The sequence below is a fragment of the Camelus dromedarius genome, chromosome 9, assembly GCF_036321535.1.
Source record: "Camelus dromedarius isolate mCamDro1 chromosome 9, mCamDro1.pat, whole genome shotgun sequence".
Classification (NCBI taxonomy): domain Eukaryota; kingdom Metazoa; phylum Chordata; class Mammalia; order Artiodactyla; family Camelidae; genus Camelus; species Camelus dromedarius.
In genome coordinates this window covers 36,576,082-36,602,643 of record NC_087444.1, presented here as the reverse complement: position 1 = coordinate 36,602,643, position 26,562 = coordinate 36,576,082, and the positions used below count along the sequence as shown (strand labels likewise).

Sequence of the window (26,562 nt, the reverse complement as noted above, 5' to 3'; positions counted from 1 at the left end):
GAGAGAGGAGTTATCCCCTATAGTCAAGAAGCACTCACTTCAGAGAGAAAAAGGTGGAGGCACTCTGTCAGGCCAGTTCATCATCTGTTCTTATTGTTTTCACTCAAACAGATGAGGAACCATAAGAAAAGTGGCTTCAGTTCTACACTTGGGCTTCCTCTTTCCTCATAAGTTTCTTTTCCAAGGACTCATTAAAGGCAGGACTGAGAGCCCAAGGCCAAGTACTTCTTGACAATAGCAGTTGGGCAGGCCAAGGCTGGACTTCCTAAGTTACTTCTTGGACTAACTCAGACAAGGGTTGCTCATGCCCTCCCACTTGCTCCAAATGACACTGAGACTTGGCATCTAAAGTGGCCATCACTGGACCATTTTATTAATGAAAGCCTTCCTGAAACAAAGTACCAGCAAAACTCAAAGCACATCACGAGTAGCTTGTAGTCTAATCACCCACTACTCTGAAGACCCTAAACCCAGCTGAATTACCTCCCACAGTGCTCAATCCTGTCCTCTCCTCCCCATCTCTCTAGTCCAAGATACTACTGTCATGCTTTATTGGGCCACTGAGAATTTCCTAACTGGCTTCCTTGCATCTACTCCTGCCCTTCCAGGTCACACCCCTGCTTAAACCCCTCAGTGGCTCCCGGTACACCCACCCACTGTTTCCCCAACCCAGCACCAGCCATCAGACCCACAGCTGTTAAAACTCTTCAACCCAAAACTTTTGGCTAGGCTCAAGGCTGTAGGTGACATCATTTTCAAAATTCTTTTAACCTCTGGTAATAAATCTATAAAATATATAGATACGTAAATGAATAAGAAAAACAGATGTATAAGAAAACTATGGTAGATCAGGAACAAATTCTATACCTATATATTTCATAAAACTTGATGTACTAGAGTATAAATCAGCATGACGTAATTTTTTTAAAAAGGCAGGCTACATCATATTCCTGATCATGATGGAATAAAGTCAGGCTCAGCCAATTAAACATATAATTAAATAGTGCCCAATAGTGAAAATTACAGAGCACTCTATTCTCTTTAATATAACCTGGGTCAGGAGGAAAGTGGAGGATAAAGAATGCAATAAATACAATAAACATCTATCTTTATTAGCAAGAAAATTAAAATATAATGATATACCTATACTTATACTATGGGGAAAAGTAAAGTAATAAACCAAAGGAAAGAAGGACCAAAAAAAGAAAGTAAAAGCAAATATCATCAACAAACTACTAGCAAACTGAATCCAGAACATACAAAAAAGATTATAATATTAAATCAATATACAAAAACCAATTACATTTTATATATTTGTAATGAATAACCTAAAAATGAAATTAAGAAAACAGTTCCACTCACAGTAGCATCAAAAAGAATAGGAATAAATTTGACAAATGAAACATAAAACTTAAACTTTGAAAACTACAAAATATTATTCAAAGAAATTAAAGATCTATACAATGGAAAAACATCCTATTCTCATGGACTGAAAGATTTAACATTGTTAAGATGGCAATACTTTCCAAACTGATATACAGATTCAGAGTCAATGCAATCCGTACCAAAATCTCAGCTGACTTCTTTAAAGGAATTGATAAGCTGATTCTAAAATTCATATGGAATTGCAAGGGACCCAGAATAGCTAGAACAAGCCTGAAAAAGAGGAAAAAAAGTTGAAGGACTCACATTTCCCACTTTCAAAATTTACTTCAAGGCAACAGTGTGGTATAAGCACAAGGAAAAATATACATAGATCAGTGGAACAGAATTGAGAATCCAGAAATAAATCCATACGTCTCTGGCTCAATTGATTTTTTTCCTTCTTTCTTTTTTTTGGGGGGTGGGGAGATTAGGTTTATTTATTTATTTATAATATTTTAAACGGAAGTACTGGGGACTGAGCCCAGGACCTCATGTATGCTAAGCACACACTCTGCAATTGAGCTATACCCTCCCCTCCAGCTCAACTGATTTTTGACAAAGGTGCCAAGATTATTCAGTGGGGAAAGAACAGTCTTTTCAACAAATGATGCTAGGACAATTAGACAGCCACATGCAAATGAATGAAGATGAATCCTTACCTCACACTATAAACAAAAATAAATTAAAAATGGATCAAAAACCTAAATATAAGAGTAAAATTATAAAACTCTTTGAAGAAAATATATTTAATATTCATGACCTAGGATTTGGTGAAGGATTCTTAGCTATGATACCAAAAGCATGAGCAACAGTGAAAAAAATAGATAAACAGGACTTCATCAAAATAAACACGTGCTTCAAAGGACATCAAGAGAGTGAAAAGACAAGGGAGGAGGGTATAGCTCAGTGGCAGAATATGTGCTTAATTAGCATGCACAAGGTCCTGGGTTCAATCCCCAGTACCTCCACTAAGATAAATAAATAAATAAACCTAATTACCTCCCACCAAAAAAAATTTTTTTAAGTGAAAAGACAACCTAAAAAATGGGGGAAAAGATTTCCAAATCATATAACTGAAAAGAAATCTGTATCCTGAATATATAAAGAACTCATACAACTCAATAATAAAAAGATAAAAAACCCAATTAAAAATAGACAAAAGATATTAATAAACATTACTCCAAGGAAGATATACAAATGTTCAATAAGCACATAAAAATAGACTTGACATCATGAGTCATCAGGGAAATAAAATGAAAACCACAATGAGATAGCTTTTCACACCCAACAGGATGGCTACAATAAAAAGTCAGATAATAACAAGTGTAGGAAAAGATATGGAGAAATCAACCTTCATACACTGCTAGCAGGAATGTAAAATGGGGCAACCACTATGGAAAACAGCCTGGCAGTTCTTCAAATGATTAATAAAGTGTTACCATATGACCCAACATTTCCACTCTTAGGTATATAGTCAAGACAAATGAAAACACATGTCTGCAAAGAACCTATACACAAATGTTTGCAGCAGTATCAATCATAACAGACAAAAGGTAGAAACAATCCAAATAATCATCAACAGATGCATGGATAAGCAAAATGTGATATATCAATATAACAAAGTATTATTCTGCCATAAGGAATGATGACAAACATTATCCTGTACACCAGAAATTGAAACAACATTGTAAATTGACTATACTTCAATAAAAAAAGAAAAAAAAAGAGAAAACCAAACATATGGACTATACGAATTCTGTCTTAGAACTTCTATAAGCATATCCATTTGTACTAGGATATAAGACCCAAAACAACGTGCAAGTTCTAGAACAATGCACATTTTAGGTACTCAACAAATGTGTATTGAATGAATTAAGAATGTATCACGTGTTAAAGAAAAAAGAAGGAATGAAGTTCTGATACATGCTACAACTTAGATGAATCTTGAGAACATTATGCTAACTGAAAGAAGCCAGTCACAAAAGGTCACATATTATACGATTCTATTGATATGAAAAGTCCAGAATAGGAAAATCCACGGAGACAGAAAGTAGATTAGTGGTTTCCAGGGACTAGAGGGAGGGAAAGTCAGGGAATGACTGCTAATGAATGGGTCTGGAGTTTCTCTCTGGGACGATGAAAATAATCTGAAATTAGTGCCAGTAGCACAACTTTGTGACTATACTAAAGCCACTGAATTGTACACTTTAAAGAGGTGAATTTTTATGTTATATTAATTATATCTCAATCTTAAAATAAGAAAATAGCTTGATTAGAGTAATTGTTCTTTTTTAAATAAATAAAATGGATTTAATTAAACTAAAAGTTCAATCATGAAGACGATTTTTTAGGTTTTCATAATATTAATCATAGTCATTTTCCTATAAATTGAAAGATCAGATGGCCAAAGCAAAATATACTGAAAGAGATGCCACAAGAAACAAGCTGCTACCTAAACAAGCTAACAAGAGAGGAAGAAGACATCAAAAAATGTCCTCCCCAAAAGACCAACTGACTCTGATGGAATCACTGGTAAATTTTTTCTAAACTTGCAAAAAGAAAATAATCTACATATACAGCAATGACAATAAGGAATCCCTCCCAATGACCTAGTAGGATTCTTCACAAATAAACTAGATATACTGAGTTATCTCAGTAGACACTCAAAAGGCATTTACTGCCAGAAAGAGAAAGAAATATGCCATATGATATCACTTACATGTGGAATCTTAAAAAAAAAAGGAAACAAATGAACTAATTATTTATAACCTAGATGATTGGTTTCTTCAATATGTGTAAGCACATTTGAGTGTCTTTATGATTGGATTACTGCATTCTGTTGATTCTTATTTTGTGGTTGGCTATATTCCTTTGATAACTATGTAAGTTTAAAAAGCTAAAGCTCTAAACTGTTCTTAGAAACAATGAACAGTACATATATGTAAATTTTTAAAAATGTGTGCAGTATATTGTATATATGTACTTACATGCAATATACTGTATATGTGCAAACTAACAATTCTACCTAATAAAACTGAAAAAAAAGGTATTTACAAATTTAACTGTCCACTTCTAATGAAATGTTTCCAGTTAAATATTTTAGGACAAGGAAATGGAGTCTTTTTATTAAACCATAATTTACCACCTCTTGAAGTTCCCTGATATGCCTGAGCTCTTAAGAGTTCTTACTACCCAGGAGCCCCATCCCAGCCTTGACCTCTTTGGAAGGCCTCCTCTACACTGGTTCACTCCTGAACTAGCAAATCTGATCACATCTTGTCCCTGCTCAAATCACTCCTGCAGCATCCACTGTTTATATAAAGAAGTCCAGGCCCCCTTGCCATGGAACACAAGACTCTTCCCTCAACTGGCTCATTGACTGTTCCCAGGAAGCCATTCTCTCAGGCAACTTAGGGATCCACTCACAGGCCCTATGGTACCATCGCTCATAAACATCTGGCAAACTCCTATTTGCCCTTAAGTGCCAGGCTGAAACACCATTGTGAAGCTAGAGTAACTACCCCAATCGCCACTCTCCACTAAACACACCTGTATCTATCAAGGAGACATATCAACCCTCAAATATGTCATCTGAAGTTAACACCAAAGTCTCAAATTCTAGACACAGCTACAGCTAATCCCATCAATCCCCTCCAACCAACCATATATCCAAACAGTCCAAATAGCCTTCAACTCAACCAACGGCCTCTCAGAAATCAGAAGCAACTGGCAGACAGGCTTAGCTGCTTTCATTCTCCATCTCTCACCTCAATACCTAAATACATGCAAGTAGTTTCAGGTCTAACTGTTTATGAATGATGATATGTGTATGTGCACGTGTATGTGTTTTGGAGAATGTTATGTGCATCACCGAAAAAAAAAGTGTGACCCCAGAAAATGGAAAGCACCGAAGGGGATTCTAATCTTCCAAACCCAGCAATGATATGAAGGGTGGCAGATCCACCATCATTCCTGAGAGAGGTGTCTTCCCTCTGTTCCTACAAATGTCCTGTGCTAGGTCTGTCCAGCCATTCAGCCAGCCCTGTAACTGGGAAAACCAGAGGCATCCATCCTTCCTAGGGAGAATTCCTATCTAGATGCAACCTGATTCCTACTTTCCACCTTAAGAAATAATCGGGAAGATGATCAAATATGGCAGGAAGGAAAACTCTCGGGAACTGGCAGGCAGAGTGAAAATGAAGACTGATGCAATACCCACAAAACACCAAGGCCCCTTTCTCTTGCCAAAAAGAGATGCACCAGTGAAGATGTAAAGAAGGTGCCAGCACTCCTGATAAGCTACAGTGGGGACTGATACCTTATCCACTGTCTCCAGGCCCCTTCTCCCTACAGAGCCAGCCTCTGTGCCCACGTAGGGTCTGACTTCACAGCAGTGTTCGGTTAACAATGTCAAAGCACATGACCTTCAGGTGACCTCTAAGCAGCCCAGAGGGGTCAAAAGCCCCATCTTATGAACGAGGCAAACAGACTAAGCCAGCTCTACATGGCTCCATCTCAAAGAGATTCAGGTCAACCCAGGCAGACCTTGAACCCCTCCTATCTCATCTGTTCCAATCCATGGATCCCAAACTCAATGGCCATGCAAAAATGGTTCTTACTAAAGAAGGACAAGCATGTGGAACTCAGAACACCACGCCTAGCACATGGTAAAAGGCATTCCAAGACGAGCTGAAAGCCAGGTGTGAGGGTTTCTTACTGCAGGGGAATTTGCTTTTGGTAATTTTATTTTAATTTTATTTATATTTTTAAAACATAATATATTCACATGAAAGAAAATTTGAAATCTTCAAAAATGAAAAACTTCCTTTCCAGTCCTATCCCTAGCCAACCTGTCCCAAGTGACAGCCAATATCACAAGTTTTTCTGTAGCTTTTCAAAGATATTCTACGCATGTACTAGCAGATACAGTTATGTTTATTTTCCCTCTTTTTTTGCTCATCCAGTAGCATAATATACATTGTTCTATGCCTCTTAACAATACATCCCAGAAATTACTCCAAATCAGTATTTGAAGAGCCTCCTCTTTCTTTTCATGGCTGGATAGTATCCATTTACGTAGATTAATAAAAATTTACTTAAGCAGCGTTCAAGGTTGCTTAAAGTGCCATCCAATAAGAGATTATAGTAGCTACTTTTGTATAATAAACCTATAAAAGCCTCTTTACTCTGCCACCAAAGCTGTGCAAAAGTTCAAACAGCATATTTAGAGCAAGAAAAGTATTAAGAATCAGTTTACCCTTGATGGGAAATTATTTTTCTAAGCTCCTTGTTCACTAAGAGGCAGAGCTATGGACACTGTAGACACATCTTCACTAAGAGGCAGAGCTACAGACACTGTAGACACATCTAGTCAGTCGAGGCCAGGGACTTGTATAACAAAGATCACAGCTACATGCTACACAAAGAAGCCAGACATGCCATACGCATTCTAATTAATAATTAAAGGCTAGTTTTGCTCCGATCAAAGCCAATTTTTTAAAAAGTCAGGTTCCCGACAATTATTTGAATCCTGAGCAAGTCTAGATTTCAAGTACTTGAAATTAGTCAATTAGAAAAAAATCTGATTGATATTCAACATAGACTGGAAAAGACATGAGGCTTAAGTGCTACTCCCTCTTTGGAAAAAGCCAGCTGCCTTCTCTGTGTCAGAGGCACAGAAAGTAGAGTTCCCTGGGCAAAATCATAGGGACTTTGCTTGCCTCTGTGACAGTGTCCAGGTAGCTTGTACCATGTCACTTATGCCATTCAAGGTACAAAGTGACTAAGGACCATCTTCTGGAACCGACCAGCTTCAAGTAGAGGCTTCTGTCCCATCAGTTGTGCCTAGCCTGGGACTGGGCATGAGCTGCTGGGCAGAAAACAGCTGAAAGGGTGCCTGGATGGTAAAAGAGGCCCATCTGCAGAGCCCAGGGCATTCCACAAATCTGAGGTTGTGGACTGTAAACTTAAGTCTTGTGCGCATCCAATTTATTAAGAAATCACCTCAACCATGTTCCATGAGGGAGGTCACTTAAAGACTTTGGTTATTAACGGTAAAGTAAAAAAGGAACCAAGGTTGGCGGCAACCTTCCTCTCTGTATATGCCGGCATCCCAGGCTGGCAAGCAAAGGCCAATGGGAGTGAGGGCTACTGAGGCGTATCCCCACTGGGAGCAAGCTCAGGTCGCTTAGTTTTTGACTGTAAACAGTTCAAATTCCATGAAGGACAATCACTTGCCAATTAGTTTTTGGAATGGAAGCCCACACCATCACAGCCCAATGTCCACCTTTCAGAATCCTCCACCCAATTACTTGGCTTGGAGTAGGCAGCCAGCAAACAAAGTCCTCTCCAGTCCGCTGGCTGCCACCATGACTCTCATCACAGAATGGATCAGGAGAGTAGAACAAATGTTCTCTTAACCAATGACTCACCAGGAAGCCTGTTCATGTTGACGCCTTGAGCTGAGAGTCCTATTCCCATGTACCTTTGAAAAAGCACACACACACAAATTCTGGTTAGCAAATGATTATGCATCTACCTTCTCAAATATTTCTTGGTAAGACAGAAAAACAGGAAAAGTAATTAATGTAAAGACTCTTTTAACACACTAGTGGTTCTTGGCAAACCTTTACATTTTGATTTTTCTAACAGAAATCATCTCAATGCCTTAAGCAGCTGAAGAAACAGGAGGTAGTGTCTGTAACCAGGAACCACTGGCTTCAGTTTCAGAGGAAAGTTTCCTGGAATCACTGTTTCCAGTGCCTTGGTTTCTGGCTGCAGCAAAGGCGGTGGAATCTATTCCCAAGAAGTGCTTAACTTAAGTAGTTCAATCCCTGGTAGTACTTGGTAGAATAATGCACGATCAAGCCCACAGGGCAATCTACTCTTCAGCAAGGATCAAGACATGGAAAAAGTACAGCTGGTTGGATCTGGATAGGATCATAAAGACTCCTTACACAGGGCTTCTTCTCTGGGGTCTCCAAACTCATTATCCTCACCCCATACATTTACCACTGGCCTCCTCAACCATTCAAAGTTGAAGGTGGTGGTGTGTGAACCCCTAGACATCCCCCCAACTTCTCCCACCCAGGTACCTAAACAACTAAGGCAGCCACAGCAAGATGGGACCCATGCTGGGAACTCTGCCAAAGATATCTCAGTGGCACTCATCAGAGGGCAAATCAGAAAAGAAAATAAGTAGATTTTTTTAGTCTAAATATTTGTAATATATAAAGAAACAGTGAGGTATTGCCTCCAAGAAATTAGAAATAAAAGAGGCAAGTCACCACTATCTAAGAGTAAAATAGTAGAAACCCAAATGTGATGTCTGATATTAACCATATATGAGCATCAACAGGTAGTTGAGGAGCTCACAGTACTGAAAACACCAAGATGGCTGAGGTATAACTTCATGGTTGTATAACAATGTAAAGGTACTTTAAGCCACTTAACTGTTCATTTAAAAGTAGTTAAAATGGTAAAATTTGTGTTATGTATATTTTACCACAATAAAAAAATGCTTTTTTTTAAAGCCATTAAATGGGATTGGCTTATTTTGACCATTTTCAACTAGCTGTACATTTCCATTCCAATTGTTCCCTGTTATAATTCTGCAAGGAACCATTTCACATACATTTCTCCATCCTGAACTATTCCTTTTCTCTCTTGGCAGGTTTCATGCACCATATGTACCTGCTTTCCTAACACTACTGGAGTGGGAGGAGGGTATAGCCTAGTGGGAAGAGTGCCTGCCCAGCATGCACAAAGTCCTGGGTTCAATCCCCAGCACCTCCACTAAAAAAAATAAATAAAAACCTAACATTACTGGAGTACCCACAACATGGTACTCCTGAACCTGTGAGCCTTCCATCTGCAGTAACTGCCCCATTACCCTTCTCTGGTTTTGGAGGAGCAGGGAGGAAAGGCTCTGACCCATCCATTTTGAAACCAGCTACCCTTACCTTGCTAGGTAAGAATGGGTAAAAGACACTAATCAATACATGGCCCTAATAATTGGCTTGCAAGGGTCAGGGGAAGAGGGAGGGAAGGAAAAGGAGAAAAGTAAAAAGAACAGCACTTCAAATAATAACTTCCATGGTTCAAAGGACTCAAAGATCTCAAACTGCCTGCTACCTCCTGCCAGAAGGGGACCCTGAAGGACCATCAGGAGCAAAGCTGTGTAAACTTGCTAGCAGGATTTCCATTACACTAAAACCTGCATATCTTCCCAGAAAAAACAGCAGCCCAAATAATAAGCTTCCTTACTTTACATGGAGGAGGTTACCAAAAGTTGGCTCCCTTCCCTTGTATGCCACAGCTGACTAAGCAGCAAATGACCCCAACTGCCCTGCAGTCATCAATCAACATATACAAGTGCAACACAGCCAGGAGTTTTCCTATCTTGAATGCCAGGCCACTCATCCTGCCCCATTCAGAGGGGCCTGGCCTCTACCCAACACCACATGTGATCCCATCCCTGGCATGTAGGTTTCCTGACACTAAGATGACGGCTTGTGTTTGGAGCACATGTGCTTCCTGGGTGACCCTAACCACTTAAGGTTACTGCAAATAGGGGAGGTCAAAGGTCATTCAGGAAGCATATGCTTGGCCACCAGCAACAGGGCTCTGGTTTCACAACTTTCCATGGAAACAGGGAACTACTAAGGCACATGCACTCAAACACAAATTGCTTAGGGGAAGCCTCTTCCACCTCTGGCAGCTAGCTCTGAACACCTTTCTATAGACTCTGCCCCACAGGTGGGACAGTGTTTATGAGTGGATAGCCCAGAGCCTCTGTACAAACCCCAGGGTCAACTTGAGAATCTGAGTAGATAAACTAAGGGTAGAGCACCCAGAGGAGACCAGTATCCACATTTGGAGGCCATGCCACTTGAGTGTCAATGACACAGAGAGCAGCCCCACAGGAGCCTAAGATGCATGTTCATATGAGATCGGAGATAAGTTACTGTTCAAAGGGAATGAGTCCCAACTTTTCAAACACTGAGTGACATTAAGTCTTTCCCAAAAGTACGATGTTCTAAAATTACAAAAAGATGCAGCCTTCCAGCAAGCCTTCATACACTTAAAAACTGTTATCCAACTAGTCTGACATAAGCAAAGAGGGAAAAAAATATGACACTGTGAATATACTGAAAAACACTCAACTGTACACTGTACTGAGTGAATTATATGGTACGATAAATCACTTCTCAATAACACTCAGCAAACTAGGAATAAAAGGAAATTATCTCAACATAATAAAGGCCATATGGGAGGGAGGATATAGCTCAAGTGGTAGAGCGCATACTTAGCAAGCACAAGGTCCTAGGTTCAATCCCTGGTACCTCCTCTAAAATAAATATATAAATAAAAATTTAAACCCTAATTACCTCCCTTCACAAAAAAAAAAAAAGATAAAATAATTTTTTAATTAAGTAAATAAATAAAGGCCATATATGAGAAACCTACAGCTAACATCATATCCAATGATAAAAGACGGAAAACTTTTCCTCTAAGATCAGGAACAAGACAAAGATGCTTGCTTTTGCCACTTCTTTTCAACAGAGTATTAGAAGTTCTAAACAAAGCAATTAGACAAGAAAAAGAAATAAAAGGCATCCAAATTGGAAAGGAAGAGGTAAAACTATTTCTCTTCATAGATGACATGATCCCATACATAGAAAACCCTACAGATTCCACAAAAAACTTAGAACTAACAAAAAAATTCAGCAACGTCACAGGATACAAAATCAACACACAAAAAACAGTTGTGTTTCTATACTATCTTTTGTTTTCTAACTTGGTGGAAAGTGTCTATTGATGAGTAGATAAACAGAATGTGATATATACATACAGTGGAATATTATACAATCTTTAAAAGGAAGGAAATTATGACATATGCTACAACATGGATGAACCTTGAGGACAGTAAGCTAAATGAAATAAGCCAATCACAAAAAGACAAATATTGTATGATTACATTTATATGAAGTATCTAGTGTAGTCAAATTCATAGAGACAGAAAGAATGGTGGTTGCCAGGGTCTAGGGGGAGGGGAGAACAGGAAGTTATCATTTAATGGATACAGAGTTCCAGTTTGGCAAGATGAAAAAAGTTCTGGAGATGGATGATGGTGATGGTTGCACAACAATGTGAATGTACTTAAGGCTAAATGAACCATACACTTAAGAACAATTAAAATGGTAAATTTTATGTTATATACACTTTACCACAATAAAATAAATGACTACATATCAATGCAACTGTATTGATTCACCAAAAAAAAGTTTCAAGCCCACTCTCTTCAACTGTAACATTTGTTATTACATTAAGTCTTTTCCTGTCTTCAAGCTTGGCAATTTAGGGTCCAGGGAGACAATACCTTTACCTGCCTTTTCAAAGGTGTCATCTCTGGCCAAAAAACCCAGCATGTGAATATGAGTTTATTTAGTTCTGATATCCCCCAAAGATCAATCTCCCAAACCAAACATCTAAGCACAAGAGACAGCCTAAGTTTACAGGTTCCAACTCTATGTCTTACGCCACAGAGGAGAGAACAGATGCAATGTCTGCTGCCCACCTCAGGATGCAGGGGCTATAGGAAGGAACCCCCAGCCCTTATAGTAAAAGCACAGAGTCACCGCAGTGCTGGGCACATAATGGACATTCATCAAAGCCCTAGAGTTCATCCATTCATGGGCTGGTGAAGAACTTTATCACCAAAGTCACAGGCTCTCTCCCAGCCATATTTCAATGGGAACCTCAACTTCTAGCTGGTATGAGATCATAACAGAGCTATGAGACAGGTAAGTGAGGTCTGAACTCAGCCGTAATATCCCTCTTACTGACACTGGACTTCAGCACTGTGAAACTGAGTGACTTACAACCATAGAGCTAGTGACATAACAGGCAAGGGGAAAGTTCACTTCACCATCCACTCACAAAAAAATCTAAGCAAGCTGGAACAAAACACAGAAGCAACAGAATGTGCTGAGGCATAGAGCCCCACGGTCAAGGAACTGAGAGAAGTTCATTGTGGCTGGGTCACAGCTTGGGCAGACGTAAAAAGAGCTAAAGCTGGAGCAGGAAACAAGCTATTCACACACAGCTTGCATGCTAGCTTAAGGAGTTTGAACTCCGCGGGAGAGCAATGGGAAGCTGCAGGAAAAATTCAGAAAGGGGCATCTGATCAAACAACTCACATTTGGAAAATGCACTGAAGAGGCAAAACTGGAGGCTACCAAAATCACCCTAGTGGAAGAAGACAGAGCTAGATAAGGAAAGAAGCAATGGGGATGGCAAGACATGGAGACAGCCAAGTGCTCTTCAGAACACAGTGAACTTACTATGTGGGGAAGGAGCTGCCCAGGACACATCCCAGAGCAACCAGTCACCAAAGAAAGGGCAATTTTTTGAGGCTAGGAAACTTTGGAGCCTAAGTGCCTGTCAGTAGCAGCCTTTCTCTAGCCCTGCTCCAGTCCTGGCAACTACACTGTGTACAAACAGCTGAACAGGAAACATACCTATATCAGATCAAATATATCAGACATACCCAGATTCAAATCACCTCTACCACTGAGTTCACCATGTGCCCAAGGGCACATCACGGGGCCTGCCAGAGCCTGCTTCTTCAGTTACCACCAGAGTCCAGAGAGCCCTCAGGGCAGCCAGTGATCAGGGTAAGACCAATGAGCACCGGGAGGGCTGCTGGCAGACAACTGGACAACTCCACTATCCTTTAGTTCATGCACTGGAGGCTCCCCTAGCATGGAAATCTGGTAAAGGAAAGTAGGCTATCCTTAAAGGCCTGGATCTTGGGATATCTAAAAACAAATGCCTGTTTACTTGGGATTGCCAAGGAGAAAGGAAGTGAGCATTTGCTTCCTTCGTGGTAACAGGTCAGGCAATGCTAGGAACACTAACAGACACAGGCTGTCCTGGTTGCCTGGGAGGGAGGCAACAGGGGCTCTCATGACCCAAGCAGGTGACTGGGGTAGACAGAGCTTAGCTCCCCTACACTTCATGTCTCCACCACGGCTTTCTTTTCAAGAACCAGGATATATCTGAGTAGGCTGGGGGGTAGTTATTTACCCCATAGCACAACTGAAAGTAAGGTAAACCCATTTGACTTACTCCTTCTATAGGGCAGGAAAATGGAGAATACCACTGGTCAGAGAAGGGAGACAGCCAGTAAGTGCAGAAGGACAACAGACAAGCTCCCATGGCAGGGAGGCCATGAGTTGGCCTCTACCCTTCACCGTCAAAACCACAATGCAAGCTAGACCTAGAAAGGTGACTCCACCTCTCTGTCAGGCTCCAGAGAGAAGAGGCTGCAAGGAGCACTGTCTGAGCCAAGCTGGGTTGGGATCTGTCAGAGAGCAAGACAGAGGAGCAGAAGCAGCAGCAGCAAAGGCCCTCAGGTGATATCAGTGCCAGTCCACCCTGAGCTCTCACCATCCACTGCAGGCAGCAGGGGCAGAATGGGGCCCATACTGCCCTCCACCTCCACTGCTGACTCTCCCACAAAAGCAACAGTCCACTGAAACCACTGCAGTCACACAGAGAGATGGAAGCACACTCTAGACAGCTTGGATTCTTCTTTTTTCTCTTTGGTTTTCCAGATTTTTCCACAATTAACATGAATTACTTTGATAGTTCATAAAAAACCATTTTCAAGAGTCAGCTTATGGCTGCACACTGAGGAGGTTGTTGGCTCGCACCCATCAGCCTCTCCCTAGATTGTCCCAGGGCAACATTTCAGTGCCAGAGGACTTGGCCTTCGTGGTCAACCCCTCGGTACACTCACTTCCCTGAACCTTGACAGGAGGGCAGAAGTTGCATCAGAAGAGCACACCTTCAGAAACAGCAGCAAATAGTCAAAAATCCATGTTCAGCAGAAGAGCTAGGGCTCCAGCTCATATGGCACCTGGTGCATCCCAAGAGCAACCCAGAGCACACCCTCAGAAGACCCCACTGCTGTGACACAGCCTCAACATATCTCCAATTGACTGGAGATTCTCCCATGACCCAGGCAGGCCTGGTGGTGGACAGAGGTCAGGACCTTAGAAACCAGGACTCTGGACTTTCACACCCTTCAGAGATGTACAACAAGGCCTAGAGGGAGGAGACTATTCCTTTGCTGTAATCCCCAACCCAGTCCTGAGAGACAGCTTGAAGCACTTCACTCAGGGAACCTCTTTAGCAACAAGTCTGACATTTCCCTTCCTGCCTTCTAAAGAGAAGCACCTGAAAAGTTTTAAAGTGACAGGAACACTTTGCAGCAGGGCTCTAGAGACAACACTCCAGACTCTGAAGCCTGGTCTCAGACACTCCAGCCTAATTCAGAACTCTGGGTCTTGGATTTCACCCCACAGCTCAGGTTCCCTCCTTATCAGAAGAGAGGTTGGACTAAAGGGCTCCTAGGCTCCTTCCCAGTTGTGACCTAGAGACTTCAGTTCTTGACAGAATGCCTGGGGACTGTGTGCTGTGCCCAGATGCAAGACCAAGATGGGGCAGACCCTGGAACAGTAATCAAAAAGCCACCAAGAAAACATCAAAAGAAAAAGAAATTACGGGCCAATATACCTTCTGAATATAAATGCACAAATCCTCAATAAAACTATAGCAGACCAAACCAAACAACACATTAAAAGGATTAATACCATGACCAAGTGGGATTTATGCCAGGAAGGCAAAGGCAGTTCAACAGAAGAAAATCAATCAATATAATAAACCACATAGAACAAAGGGAAAAAACCCCCATGATAATCTCAATTGACAGAAAAATCCAAAATCCCTTCATGATAAAAACACTCAGAAAACTAGGAGTAAAAGGGAACTTCCTCAACATGATAAAGGGCATTTCTGAAAAACCACAGCCAACAAATCCATTGGTGAAAGACTGAAAGCTTTTACCCTAAAATGAGGAATAAGACAACGCTGCCCACCTTTCACCACTGCTGTTCAACATTGTACTGGAAGTACAGAGCAATTAAGCAAGAAAAAGAAATAAAAGGCATACAAATTGGAAAAGAACAAGTAAAACTATTTCTGTTTGCAGATGACATGATCCCATATATAGGAAATCCCAAACAACACACCAGACAGCTTACTAGAACTAATAAACTAGTAAACAGCAAAGTCTCAGGATACAAAATCAACATACAAAAAGCAGTTGTATTTCTATACACTAACAATGAACAACTGGAAGAGAAGATTAAGAAAACAATTATATTTATAATAGCAAAAAAATAAATAAAGATACTTAGAAATAAATTTAACCAAGAAGGTGAAAGGCTTATACACTAGAAACTATAAAACATTGCCAAAAGAGACTAAAGAAGACACAAATAAAGGGAAATACATCCCGTGTTCATGCATTGGAAGACTTAATATTGTTAAAATGCAGAGTATTGTTAATACTCTCCAAACTGATCTACAGATTCAACACAATCCCTACCAAAATTTCAACAGTCCTTTTTGTAGAAATGGAAAAGTCAATCCTCAAAATCCATTTGGACCTGCAAGGGACCCTGAGTAGCTAAAACAATATTTAAAAAAAGAATAAAGTTAAAAGATTCACACTTTCTGATTTCAAAACTTACTATAAAACCACAGTAATCAAAACAGTGTGGTATTGGCATAAGGTAGACATATAGACTAATGAAATAGAATTGTAAGTCCAGAAATAAACCAGTATCTATGGCTGAATTACTTTCAACAAAAGTGCCAAGTCCATTCAATGGGGGAAGAACAGTCTCTTCAACAGTTGGTGCTGGGACAACTGAATTTCTACTTCACACCTTATATAAAAATTAACTCAAAATGGATCAATGATCTTAATACAAGAGCTAAAATCATAAATCTCTTAGAAGAAAACATAGGGGAAAAGCTTCATGACCTTGAATTTGGCAATGGATACTTACATATAATACCAAAAGCATGAGCACCAAAAGAAAAAAATAGATAAACTGGACTTCATCAAAATTAAAACTTCTATGCATCAAAGGACATTATCAAGAAAGTGAAAAGACAACCTACAGAATGGGAGAAAATCTGCAAATCATATATTTGATAAGGGTCTAATATTCAAAATATATAAATAATTTCCACAATTCAACAAAAAGACAAACAACTCAGTTAAAAACTAGACAAAGGACTATATAGACATTTCTTCTAAGAAAATACACACATGGCCCAAAAGTACATGAAATGATGCTCAACATTATGAGTCATTAGGAACTGCAAACCAAAACCAAAATGAGATACTACTTCACACCTAGGATGGTTATGAAAGGAAGAAAGGAAGGAAGGATGGAAGGGAGAGAGGGAGGGAATAACAAGTTGTTGGTGAGGATATAGAGAAATTAGAAACTTCGCACATTGCTGGGGATGTAAAATGGTATAGCCTCTGTGGAAAACAGTTTCGTGGTTCCTCAAAGTTAAACATATAACAATTAAACAACTCTTATGTGCACACTCAAAAGAGTTGAAAAGAGGGACTCAAATAGATACTTGCATGCCAATGTTCATTACATTATTCACAATAGACAAAAGATGTAAAAAACCCAAGTGTCCATCAACAGATGAATAGAGAAATAAAAGCAAAATGTGGTAAATACAGACAGCCATAAAAAAGAATAAAGTTCTGATACAGATCACAACATAGATAAAGCTTGAAAATATGCTAAGTGAAATAAGCCAGACATAAAAGGACAAACATTGTATGATTCCACTTATATGAAACATCTGGAATAGACAAATTCATAGAGACAGAAAGTAGATTAGAGATTACGAGGGGCTGAGAGGAGGTGGGAATGGGGAGCTATTGCTTAATGGGGACAGAGTTTCTGTTTGGGGTGATGAAAGAGTTTTGGAAAACATAGCAGTGATAGTTGTAAAAAATTGTGAATGTAATTAATACCACTAAATTGTATACTTAAAAATAGTTAAAATGGCATATTTTATGTTACATATATTTTACCATACATACACACGCAGTGTCACCAAGAATATCCCTATGGCCCTGCACACTGGCCTCATCTGGCTTTACCAGGTGAGACGAGTAGGGCTTGGCACAGAGCGTAGTGTAAAGTAAAGCATCAGAGTATCCTGGCCTCATCTCATGTTAGGGCCGGAAGAAAGAAGTCCCTCACCATAAGCACACAGTGATGACAAGAGTGAAGAACATAGACCTAGCTCCTTTTACTTTTTATCAATTTCTTCTTAGAGGGAAGGTGGACCCCATAGACACTCTTAACAAATGCTGCATAAGATATATGAATCAATGACTATGAGACCTAAACATTTTTAATTTAAGCTCCATCACCTGGATGTTTCCAGGCCCACGGAGGTCTGGTAGGAAGTGACAAAGAGGAGAAGAGACAAGAAACAAATTCCTCAGCCTCAAGGCTGAGATAGCTCTTGGGGGCTGCATGAAGGTAAGCTCTACTGTCAAGCCTCTCAGGTCAAAGGGCCAGTCACCACTGCCCCTGTCCCCTGCCCCAGAACCCCAATGAGCTACTGGAATCTCACCAGACAGTTTCATCTTGACATATAACACCTTAGTCACAGCTCAGAAGGCCTGCAGTCTTGTTCCTATCAGAACCTGCCCCAGATAAAGAAATCAACAGTCTCTATAAGAGAAGGGATCTCTGGGGCTGTGGTTACAAAACAGCCCCTGAAAGACTTTTCAGGAAAAAACATCAACTGACATTTAGGTCTGAAATAAGGGCTAATATTTGATGCTAGGGATTTTGTTTCCTGGTCTGATGGGCCGCTTAAAGCCATGATGGACTCATCATGACACTTGCTACTGTGTATAAGCTGCTCCTGCAGCAGCCATACCCCGACCCTGCCTCTCTGCAAGGGAGCCACCCAGTCACCCACTCAGCCCAACTCTATGCAGGCCCCCTAGTGAGAGAGGCATTATGAAGGTAAATGGACTCAGCCCAGCACCATTCAAGGAAGAACAAGCCTGAAGGGAAGACAGTTCTGAATGTGGGTCAGGAGCTTCTCATGCATCCACTGCTACCAGCACCATCAAAACATGCAGAGAGCCCACAAGACAGGAAGGGGCAAAACAGCCCCTGTGGTTGGCCCTAGGAAGGTTATTCACAACCCTGGGTTCTGGATCCTTCTCTAAAGAATCTCTTGGGAAACTCAAGTACCAAGCTTTGACCTTATAGGGCCTACTACATTCCAAAACTAAATACACTACCCTTAACGAGAGGGTATAGCCAGTTGGCACCCCAGCTTACTAAGAGAGGGTTCCCACCAGACCCCACATCCAGCAGGCTCTGGACCCTAAGCTCTAACTCTCTGGCCCTGTGTAATTACAAAGCTGGAGCATAGCTGAGTGTGGACACAGCAAATGCTCTTAGGTACTCAGATATTACTCTTAACTCTCTAGTTACAGGTGTTCATCCAGAAACTGGCCTTGAGTTTGCCGGTTTGTGACTTAGCATCCTTCGTTATTTTCAGCAGGGAGTCTTATTCAAATAACCTAGCCCACCATTACATAGCATCTCTAAATCCCAATAATTCTGAAATCATCTAAATCCATATACTAAACACTTTTCTGCTTAAAATATCTGGAATGATTTCTGTTTTCTGTACTAGTCTCAAGTAATACAACCTACAGAATGGCAATAACTTGTATTTGGTTAAATTTGCATCTCTCTGTCCCCTCTGCTGTCTTTTTTTTTTAATTGAAGTATAGTCAGTTACAATGTGTCAATTTCCAGTGTACAGCATAATGTCCCAGTCATGCATATATATACATACATTTGTTTTCGTATTTTTTCATTAAAGGTCATTACAAGATATTGAATACAGTTCCCTGTGCTATACAGAAATTTGTTCTTTATCTATTTTTATATATAGTGGTTAACTGCTGTCTATTTTTAAAATGTACACTGTGTCAGCTGTTGAAAGAGCCAATGTACTCTTTTACAGTTAAAAAAAATTACCTATAGGCAAAATAAAAATACATTTTGGTTAAAAAAAAAAGGCAAATATAACTACTGATAAACTCTTGGCACAACAGTTGATATTAAAAAAGAGCATTGTATAAAACAGCCTATGCCAAGTTCAGACACATGGCTTTGAAACCGGATTACAACCAGTTCTACTCAGCAAACCAGCCCCTCTGCTTCTTTCCTCTCGGTTCAGCTCCGCCTTGGCAATGTCCTCTAAAAGAGATGAGCCCCTGGACCCTCTGAGCACAACTGCCCTTCTCTTCTCACCATCAACTGCCTCCACCCAGAGGGCCGGTAGGTTTTGTCTTATGATGAAACTCTGACCAAAGAATATCAGCTGCCTGGTGCACTGTGTATAGAGAAAACCTCTGGGGCTCTGTCTGGACAAGAACAAGTGCCGCTATCAATCAGTAGCAACCTTTGCCATGGAAGCTGAGCAGACAGTGAGAGTATGTGAGCCTTGACACTTGCCATCCATAACCTAAAGCAAACTTCGCTAGAATCCCAGGCCACCTCCAAGGTCCAAGAGGTAGGAGAGGAAGACAGTGTACAAGGAGTGCAAAGACTTACCCCTTCGCCACTTCCCTATACAGTCCAGAGCATCTTTTACTGGCCCCTTTATGTCAGGGGGCTGGGCCCTGTTCCAGCATCAAGTCCTCCAGCCTCATTTCTGGCAATAGAGTCACAACGTCATATTTCAATTACAACAAAACACTGAGGATCCTGGAGCTAGAAAGACATATGTGGATTTTAAACAGAATGTCTAGAGAGGCAGAGGGACATCCTTGCATTTAGACACAGTGTTATCCATACCTATCCCTCTACTAGTAATCAGTCCCTTCTTTCTAACTTGACCCCTGGCCACAGTGACCCATTCTGGGGCCTCTGATTCCTTCCCAGTGGCCCCAGAATAAGATGGCACACAGTGCCTGCTATGCAGAGCTGCTGAGTCCATCCTCCTGTGCTCCAGCTCAATGAGCTTCCACTTCCCCTCTAACAGAGAATCTCCCTTATATGGTGATGCATCTAGGGAAAAGACCAAACACTCCTGAGAACAAAAACAATGGGGATGGGGGTGGGGATGGGGTCCAGTGTGAAGTGAATTTTAGGAATTTCTCTAGAGGCTGCTCCTTGACCCAGGAAGTCCCAGTTTTAAAGAAAGAAGCCACACTCCCCACTCTCAGCTTGCAGTGGGAGCCTGAGTGGTGACATACAGTGAGCAGGGAGGTCCAGGGCAGGTCAGATGTGCTTAGTGCAGGAACAGGTCCTGCAAGAAAAGTGGACACCTCATGTACTCCAGTACTCTCACTCCATGCCAGAGCTACACCTTAGTACTCCCAACTAGACCTGGGCTTTAACCCCCAATACAGGTAAGCCATAAAACGTTCAAAGATGCTCCAGAGCCCCAATACACTATGTCTCCAGAAACAGTACAATGTGTTACTAGGGAGAAACACAGCCCAAAGCTCAGTATCTGCCCATGAGGCCATCAGCACTGGGGGGCAGTCAGGAAGAACAGGGCACAACAGCTGTCTGCACTTGCCCTGGGCAAACATAGCACCTACTTCTCAGGGCAGGCAGGACAAACCCTTCCCTGGGTCTGCAGATGAGTTCCAAACTTCTCAATGGCACTGCACAGAGACTGGAGTTGGGGGACCCAGGGTGAGGGACCAGCCACAGCTGTCTCTAGAATGGAGGCCCTGAGATCAAGTGGGTCTCCAGACCAGAAACATGGCAGGTGAGATCTTAGTTGAGTGAGTGGCTGTCTGGATCCTCCATGAAAAATCAGACAGCACTGTCTTTTGGATGGGACTGGACAAAACCAGAATAGCAGAGAACACCAGCACACACAGAGGCCTCTCACCTCCGAGAAGCCTCTCTGAATACCAGTCTTCAACATCCTACCTGTGCATCCCACCATACAAGAGAAAGACCAGCCAAAGGGAGAAAAGACAACTGCTATAGGAAAATCATGCCCGGAGTCAAGGACCTAAAGCCACTGGCCTGAACTGCACAAGGATCTGAACCAGACCAGTGGGGTTTCTTCTCCCCTATCCAGTCTCAAAAGCGCAGGCAGATCCAAAGTCCTCATACACTGCTACTGCCCTCAGGATAAGCCCAAGCTCTTCGGCCACAAAACACAACGTATTTCTGGTCTGGCCTCTGCTTGTCTCACACTCTGTGTTCCACATCTTTTTAATGTACTGTTCCTTCTGTCCAGAGGATCGCTTCTCACTTTGTTCACCTGGAACTCTCCAACCTGTCCTTCCAGATTTAGCATCACCACCTCTTCTGTGAAACTTTCCCCAAATTCTTGGGTACAGGAGGAAGTCCAAGCTCCGGGCCATCTCTGGGTGTACCACACACCATGAACTTGCCTTTTCTACACCACCCTGTGAAGTCACGCACACAGGCTTATCTGTTTCCTCTCTAGATAGACCTCAGGCCTGTGCTCCTGGAGCCCAGGACTGGGACTGGAACAAAACAATGGGTGCCTCATGGTGATGTGGAGAATTAATAGATGAGTACCTGCTGCCTGGCCAAAGAAGTCAGCTCCAAGTGCAAGCAAAGGCAGGCTGGCTGTGGCCAGAGGCCCCTGCTCAGGGCCTGGCTTTGGGCACCAGCTACAGACGAGAGCTCCTCCAACTCCATCCAGTGCTCTAGCCCAGGCTTGCTGTTCTTGGGTAGAGCCACTCGTCACATGTCAGGAGGCCACCGTCACCACTGAGATGATGTTACAGTCTATTTTGAGGGTCACACTGGAGCATCTGTCAGCCTGGCCAGCCACACCCTCCATGTGTCATCACTAAGAGCTGGAGGAACTCACAGGTCCATGAACTCTGCCTGGACAAGTCATTTCCCCAGCAACCCTCAGTTTCAGGGCTTCCTTGGCTTCCTAACAACATCAACCCGGGTTCCCTTATCTTCTGGCACCAGTGGCAGGGCTTTGATGTCTCCTCACCCCACCAGATCTGTGCCTGGGGCTCCCAGCTCTGGTGACTTGGCAAAATGCAGCTGAAATCCATCAGTCTGTACCAGGCTCTTATCTCAAACACAGCCTTTCCTTCTTTAGCTCTCCCTTATATGTGAGGAGTGCCCAGAAAGCCCAGCACCCAGACATCAAGCCAGTTACTGACCAGACGCATTTTAGGTCCAACAGGTCTCACTTGCCGGGAAACTCCTACTCATCCTTCAAAACTGTGCCCAGGCTCTGCCTCCTCTTGCAGAGAGCCTTTCAGTCCACTCTCTATTAAGTATGCCATAGGCTCTCTGAGGACAAGACTGGCCCCTGTAGGCTTTACCTCTGTTCTCTCTGCACCCAGCATGGGCCTGGCACATAGTAGGTATGAATAAATACAACCCTTGAAATGAAATCTTTCTAATTGGACAAGCTTAGTGTGTTTTTCAACAAAAGACATCATCAGAACAAAGGAATTTTTGGAAAACAATGACACTGACAACTGGGTCCATAAACACCTTTTACAAAGGAGGCCTATATTCAAATCTACAGAAAAACAAGTTTACAGATTCAGTGGGATTGTAAGTCAATCAAGCCCAGTCCAGAGGATGCCACACTTCTCTGGCCCCACTCAGCACGAAGCATCTTTCAGTTCTGTCCCCTAAGAACACTATGATCCCCTAAGAATCCAACTGGACATTCCTTCACTCTACCCAGGAGAGGAATGAGATGGAGAAAGGCAGCAGCAGCATGGACACAAGTGTCTGGGATCAGGCGAATGTATCTGATGAGTTAGCTACTTCACTGCACACCCTAAGCCCCACAACCAGGGCAGGTCACCACACATTCCAGGACTCAGGGTTCACCCACAAAACAGGTACATCATCATCTGCATCAGTGACTTTACAGAGATGCCATGAGGACTGAACCATATAATACAGGAAAGCTACACAACCGGTTAACACCTGGGTCATGGACCAAACCCAGGTCAGAAACACGCCTCCAACATTGACAGGAAACAGGAAATAAGCCGATGGTTGTCTGCCCTGGAACAGCCCTTGGCCTCCTCAAAACCATACCTGGCCCAAAGCAACATTTGGCTATATCCTAGCCACGAGAAAGCTTTCAGGGATTCCATAAAAAGGCCATAAGGGGACATTCATACACTTTCCCTCTGACAGTGGTCAACTGATGCAGACCACCACAGGCATACATGACCTAAGATCTTCCTAAAACTGAGGTTTCCAGGTCAGCTTTACGGCTATATTTACCACATGTAAAAATACTGGGAAAGCTGGGAGATGATGCCCAACTTTCTTTAGATTTGCAGGCAGCCCCTATAGTAAGCCAATCTAACAACACACAGGGCTTTTTCCAGCAAGATCCACTTACAACTGAAATGTGAAAAGCCAGGTGAAGGAACCCGGGTTTCTACATTTGAACACTCCCCTTCTGAAAAACTGTTCTCCTTTTTCACTAGCTCAGCTGTTATCTGTGGTTAAGGACTATAGAGAAAATAATCTATTTCCTCCCTACAAGTTTAAGAAATGCCCCTCAGTCTCTGACAATATGAGACTACAGCACCAACATTTCAGTCTATACTGAACTATACTGTAACTATTTTGGCAGTGTGTGTTTTGTTTTAAGAGGCCATTCTCTTTCATACTTCTTCAAGCACATTAAATATATGTGCTTTTATCAGACAGTGAAAAGGGAAAATCAAAGCTTTAAAGCCCTCCAATAACATAAGCTTCCTATCTGTAAATGCACTAGATGGGAATAAAAGTGAAAGATGCCAACAGCTTGCCATGATCAAAATTTCAGAATCATAGAATTCTGGGGTTAAAGACAGCTTAGATGCTGGCCTAGGTCCCCACAGTACAGACAAGGAGCTCAAAGCCCCATGATCTACCCACAACCACATAGCCCTCCGAGGCAGAGATGATACTTCACTGAGGAAGCAGGCAAAGCTCTGACCCCAGCAGTCCTGCCCCCAGTCTAGCCCCCTGTCCAGGCATTTTGCGTGTACCACAAGGGGGACAGTCCCTAGGAGAGAGGAATTATCCTGAATGCTCAAGAACACATATTCAGGGTTGGCACGAAAGTCACTGGCGGGATTGGAAAACTTCCCAAACCAGATCTAAGGTCTGATGAGGAAAGCCTTTCCAAGGCAGTTGAAATATATATTATTTCATAGCTTAAACACCTGCTTTGTGACAATCACCAGAAAAAAGAAGGAGACTGGGAGAAGAACAGGAAGAAAAATGAAAAATCTCCCCCTCTGATTTCCTGTGTCTGCTTAGATCACCCTAAAATAGGGAGCCTCCCTAATGCTGACTTTAATGAGGATCTTTCTAAAGCTGGTCCAACTGGTGTTCAAGTCCCCGGACTGAAAAACAAGTTTATGAGTAGCAAGGTCACCTGATTCTAACCATGTGCATGCTGTTTACTCCAAGATGACAGGCCAGTGGCTGCTACAACTTTGATGAATGATGCAAAGACTCTACTATCCCTTTGAAGCCTTCAGGGGCCTCTATATGACTAAATGCCATAAAAAAGAACCTTGAATGCAGCAAGAGTGTGAAAGAAGAGGGAAGTCACAAACTCCACACAACAGTGGTGGGACTCCATTCTAGGCACTGAATTGTTAATGTAAACTTGTTACTTGTTTCCCTGACCTTGAAGCCAGGTATTTCACTACATTATCACTAAGGAGAAGCACTCCCCTCCCAAAAAAGAGAATCACCCTCCACTCAGCCCCTGATCCCACCACAATGTACCTACTTGCCATGAAAGGCTGCTTTATAGACTAGGCCATGACCATAGCCAGGTAACAGAGGCACTCACTAATTCAACCCTTTGCAACCCAGACCCATGCAGTTCATCAGCTCACACCAGTCACAAGTATCAACCAGGAGACCTCAAATTCTGACTACAGGGAATAGCTCAGTGTTGGAGGAAAGAAGGTGGTCAGGAGGAGCTTACCCATCTCTTCCTTTGCTGACAATCTTCACCTCAAAGTAGTAAATGCCACAGGCAGCAGGTATGGGGTGGGTGGCGCGCACTGAGGCTGCATCTTTGTGGTTTTTGCCATGGCCTAATAGGAGAGGGCAAGGAAGAAATTTCAGCAGAAGGAAATGCAAATGGAAGCCTCATCCCTCTCTGCTCCACGTCAACTTCAGCCCTCCATGGCCAGAGTTAGCCCTTACATAGTCCAAGGAGTAATCAGACAACAAGTGAGCAAATACATACACCTCTCACCTTTGGCTCCTGAGAAGAGCAGCCCTGCCTGAGACACTGTCTCCCACACAAACCACAGGAGGATACATGCTCTGTGGGTGCATATATGAGAGATTTCCTAGTGCTGCTAGCAGAATCTCCAGAATACAGGCAACCTACTTGGGAGACCAGGGGAGGAAGAGGCAGCCTTGGAAGGCGCCCCCACAACTTCAGCACAGAATCCTAGGTCCTGTCTGGGATGTCTGGCAGGTGAGCAAGCTCAAGGGTCTCTGACTAATGGAGGGAATGTGACCATCCCTTTCTTCAGACATTCCTGAAACTAAGCAGTGGTGAAGGGCCTATCCAGAATTAGAGCTATTCCAGGACACACAAGAAGGTCCAGCCCACCACTGGGTTTGGACACCTGTTGCGGTTCTCTCGACATCAGGTGTCTCAGGGCATAGCAGACTAGTAGGTCAATCCTAGTCGGCCTGGTCAGCTCCATCACCCTAGACACCCCGCAGGGGCTAAGGCCTAACCCAGAGCACTCGGGCTGGTGAAGGAACGTGATCCAGCAGGGGCTGGGCAACACAGCCACACTGCAGACGCTCTGGCCCTTCTACCCGGCCCCTAAACAGGCCGATACCTTTGTAGTGGACGCGGAGGTTGCCCTGGGAGAGGCCGATATAGTTGTACTTGTCCTTGGGGCTCCAGGAACGCGGTAGCGGCGTCTCGCGCTGGTTGACCGCGGGATACAGGCGCTGCAGGCGTCGGCTCAGTTCCTGCTCCCCCGGGGACGGCTGCCCGCCCCCAGCGCCCCCGCCGGAGGAGTCTCCAACCTGCGGAATCCCAGCTCCCGGGTCCGCCGTCGCCGCCGCCATCTTGGAGGGAGCTGCTATTGTGTCACTGGGGGCGGGGATGAGCGAGACCAGCTCCGCCCCGCTCAGCCAATGGCCAGCGAGCCAACCGAGGCCGCAGGGA

The 26,562-nt window shown here is 42.7% G+C and overlaps 1 protein-coding gene across 1 annotated transcript in view; it reads right to left on the bottom strand.

The window, feature by feature from the left end:
- The window catches only part of RANBP10 (RAN binding protein 10), a 60,241-nt gene extending 33,753 nt beyond the window's left edge, over nt 1–26,488 (bottom strand). Inside the window, exons 1-3 of the mRNA XM_010979274.3 lie at nt 26,228–26,488; nt 25,348–25,459; nt 7,857–7,909 (exon numbers count right to left, since the gene is read on the bottom strand). Of these exons, the coding sequence (XP_010977576.2) occupies nt 7,857–7,909; nt 25,348–25,459; nt 26,228–26,462 (400 nt within the window). The 5' untranslated portion in view covers nt 26,463–26,488. The remainder of the gene's footprint in view (nt 1–7,856; nt 7,910–25,347; nt 25,460–26,227) is intronic.
- Nucleotides 26,489–26,562: the final 74 nt, after the last annotated feature.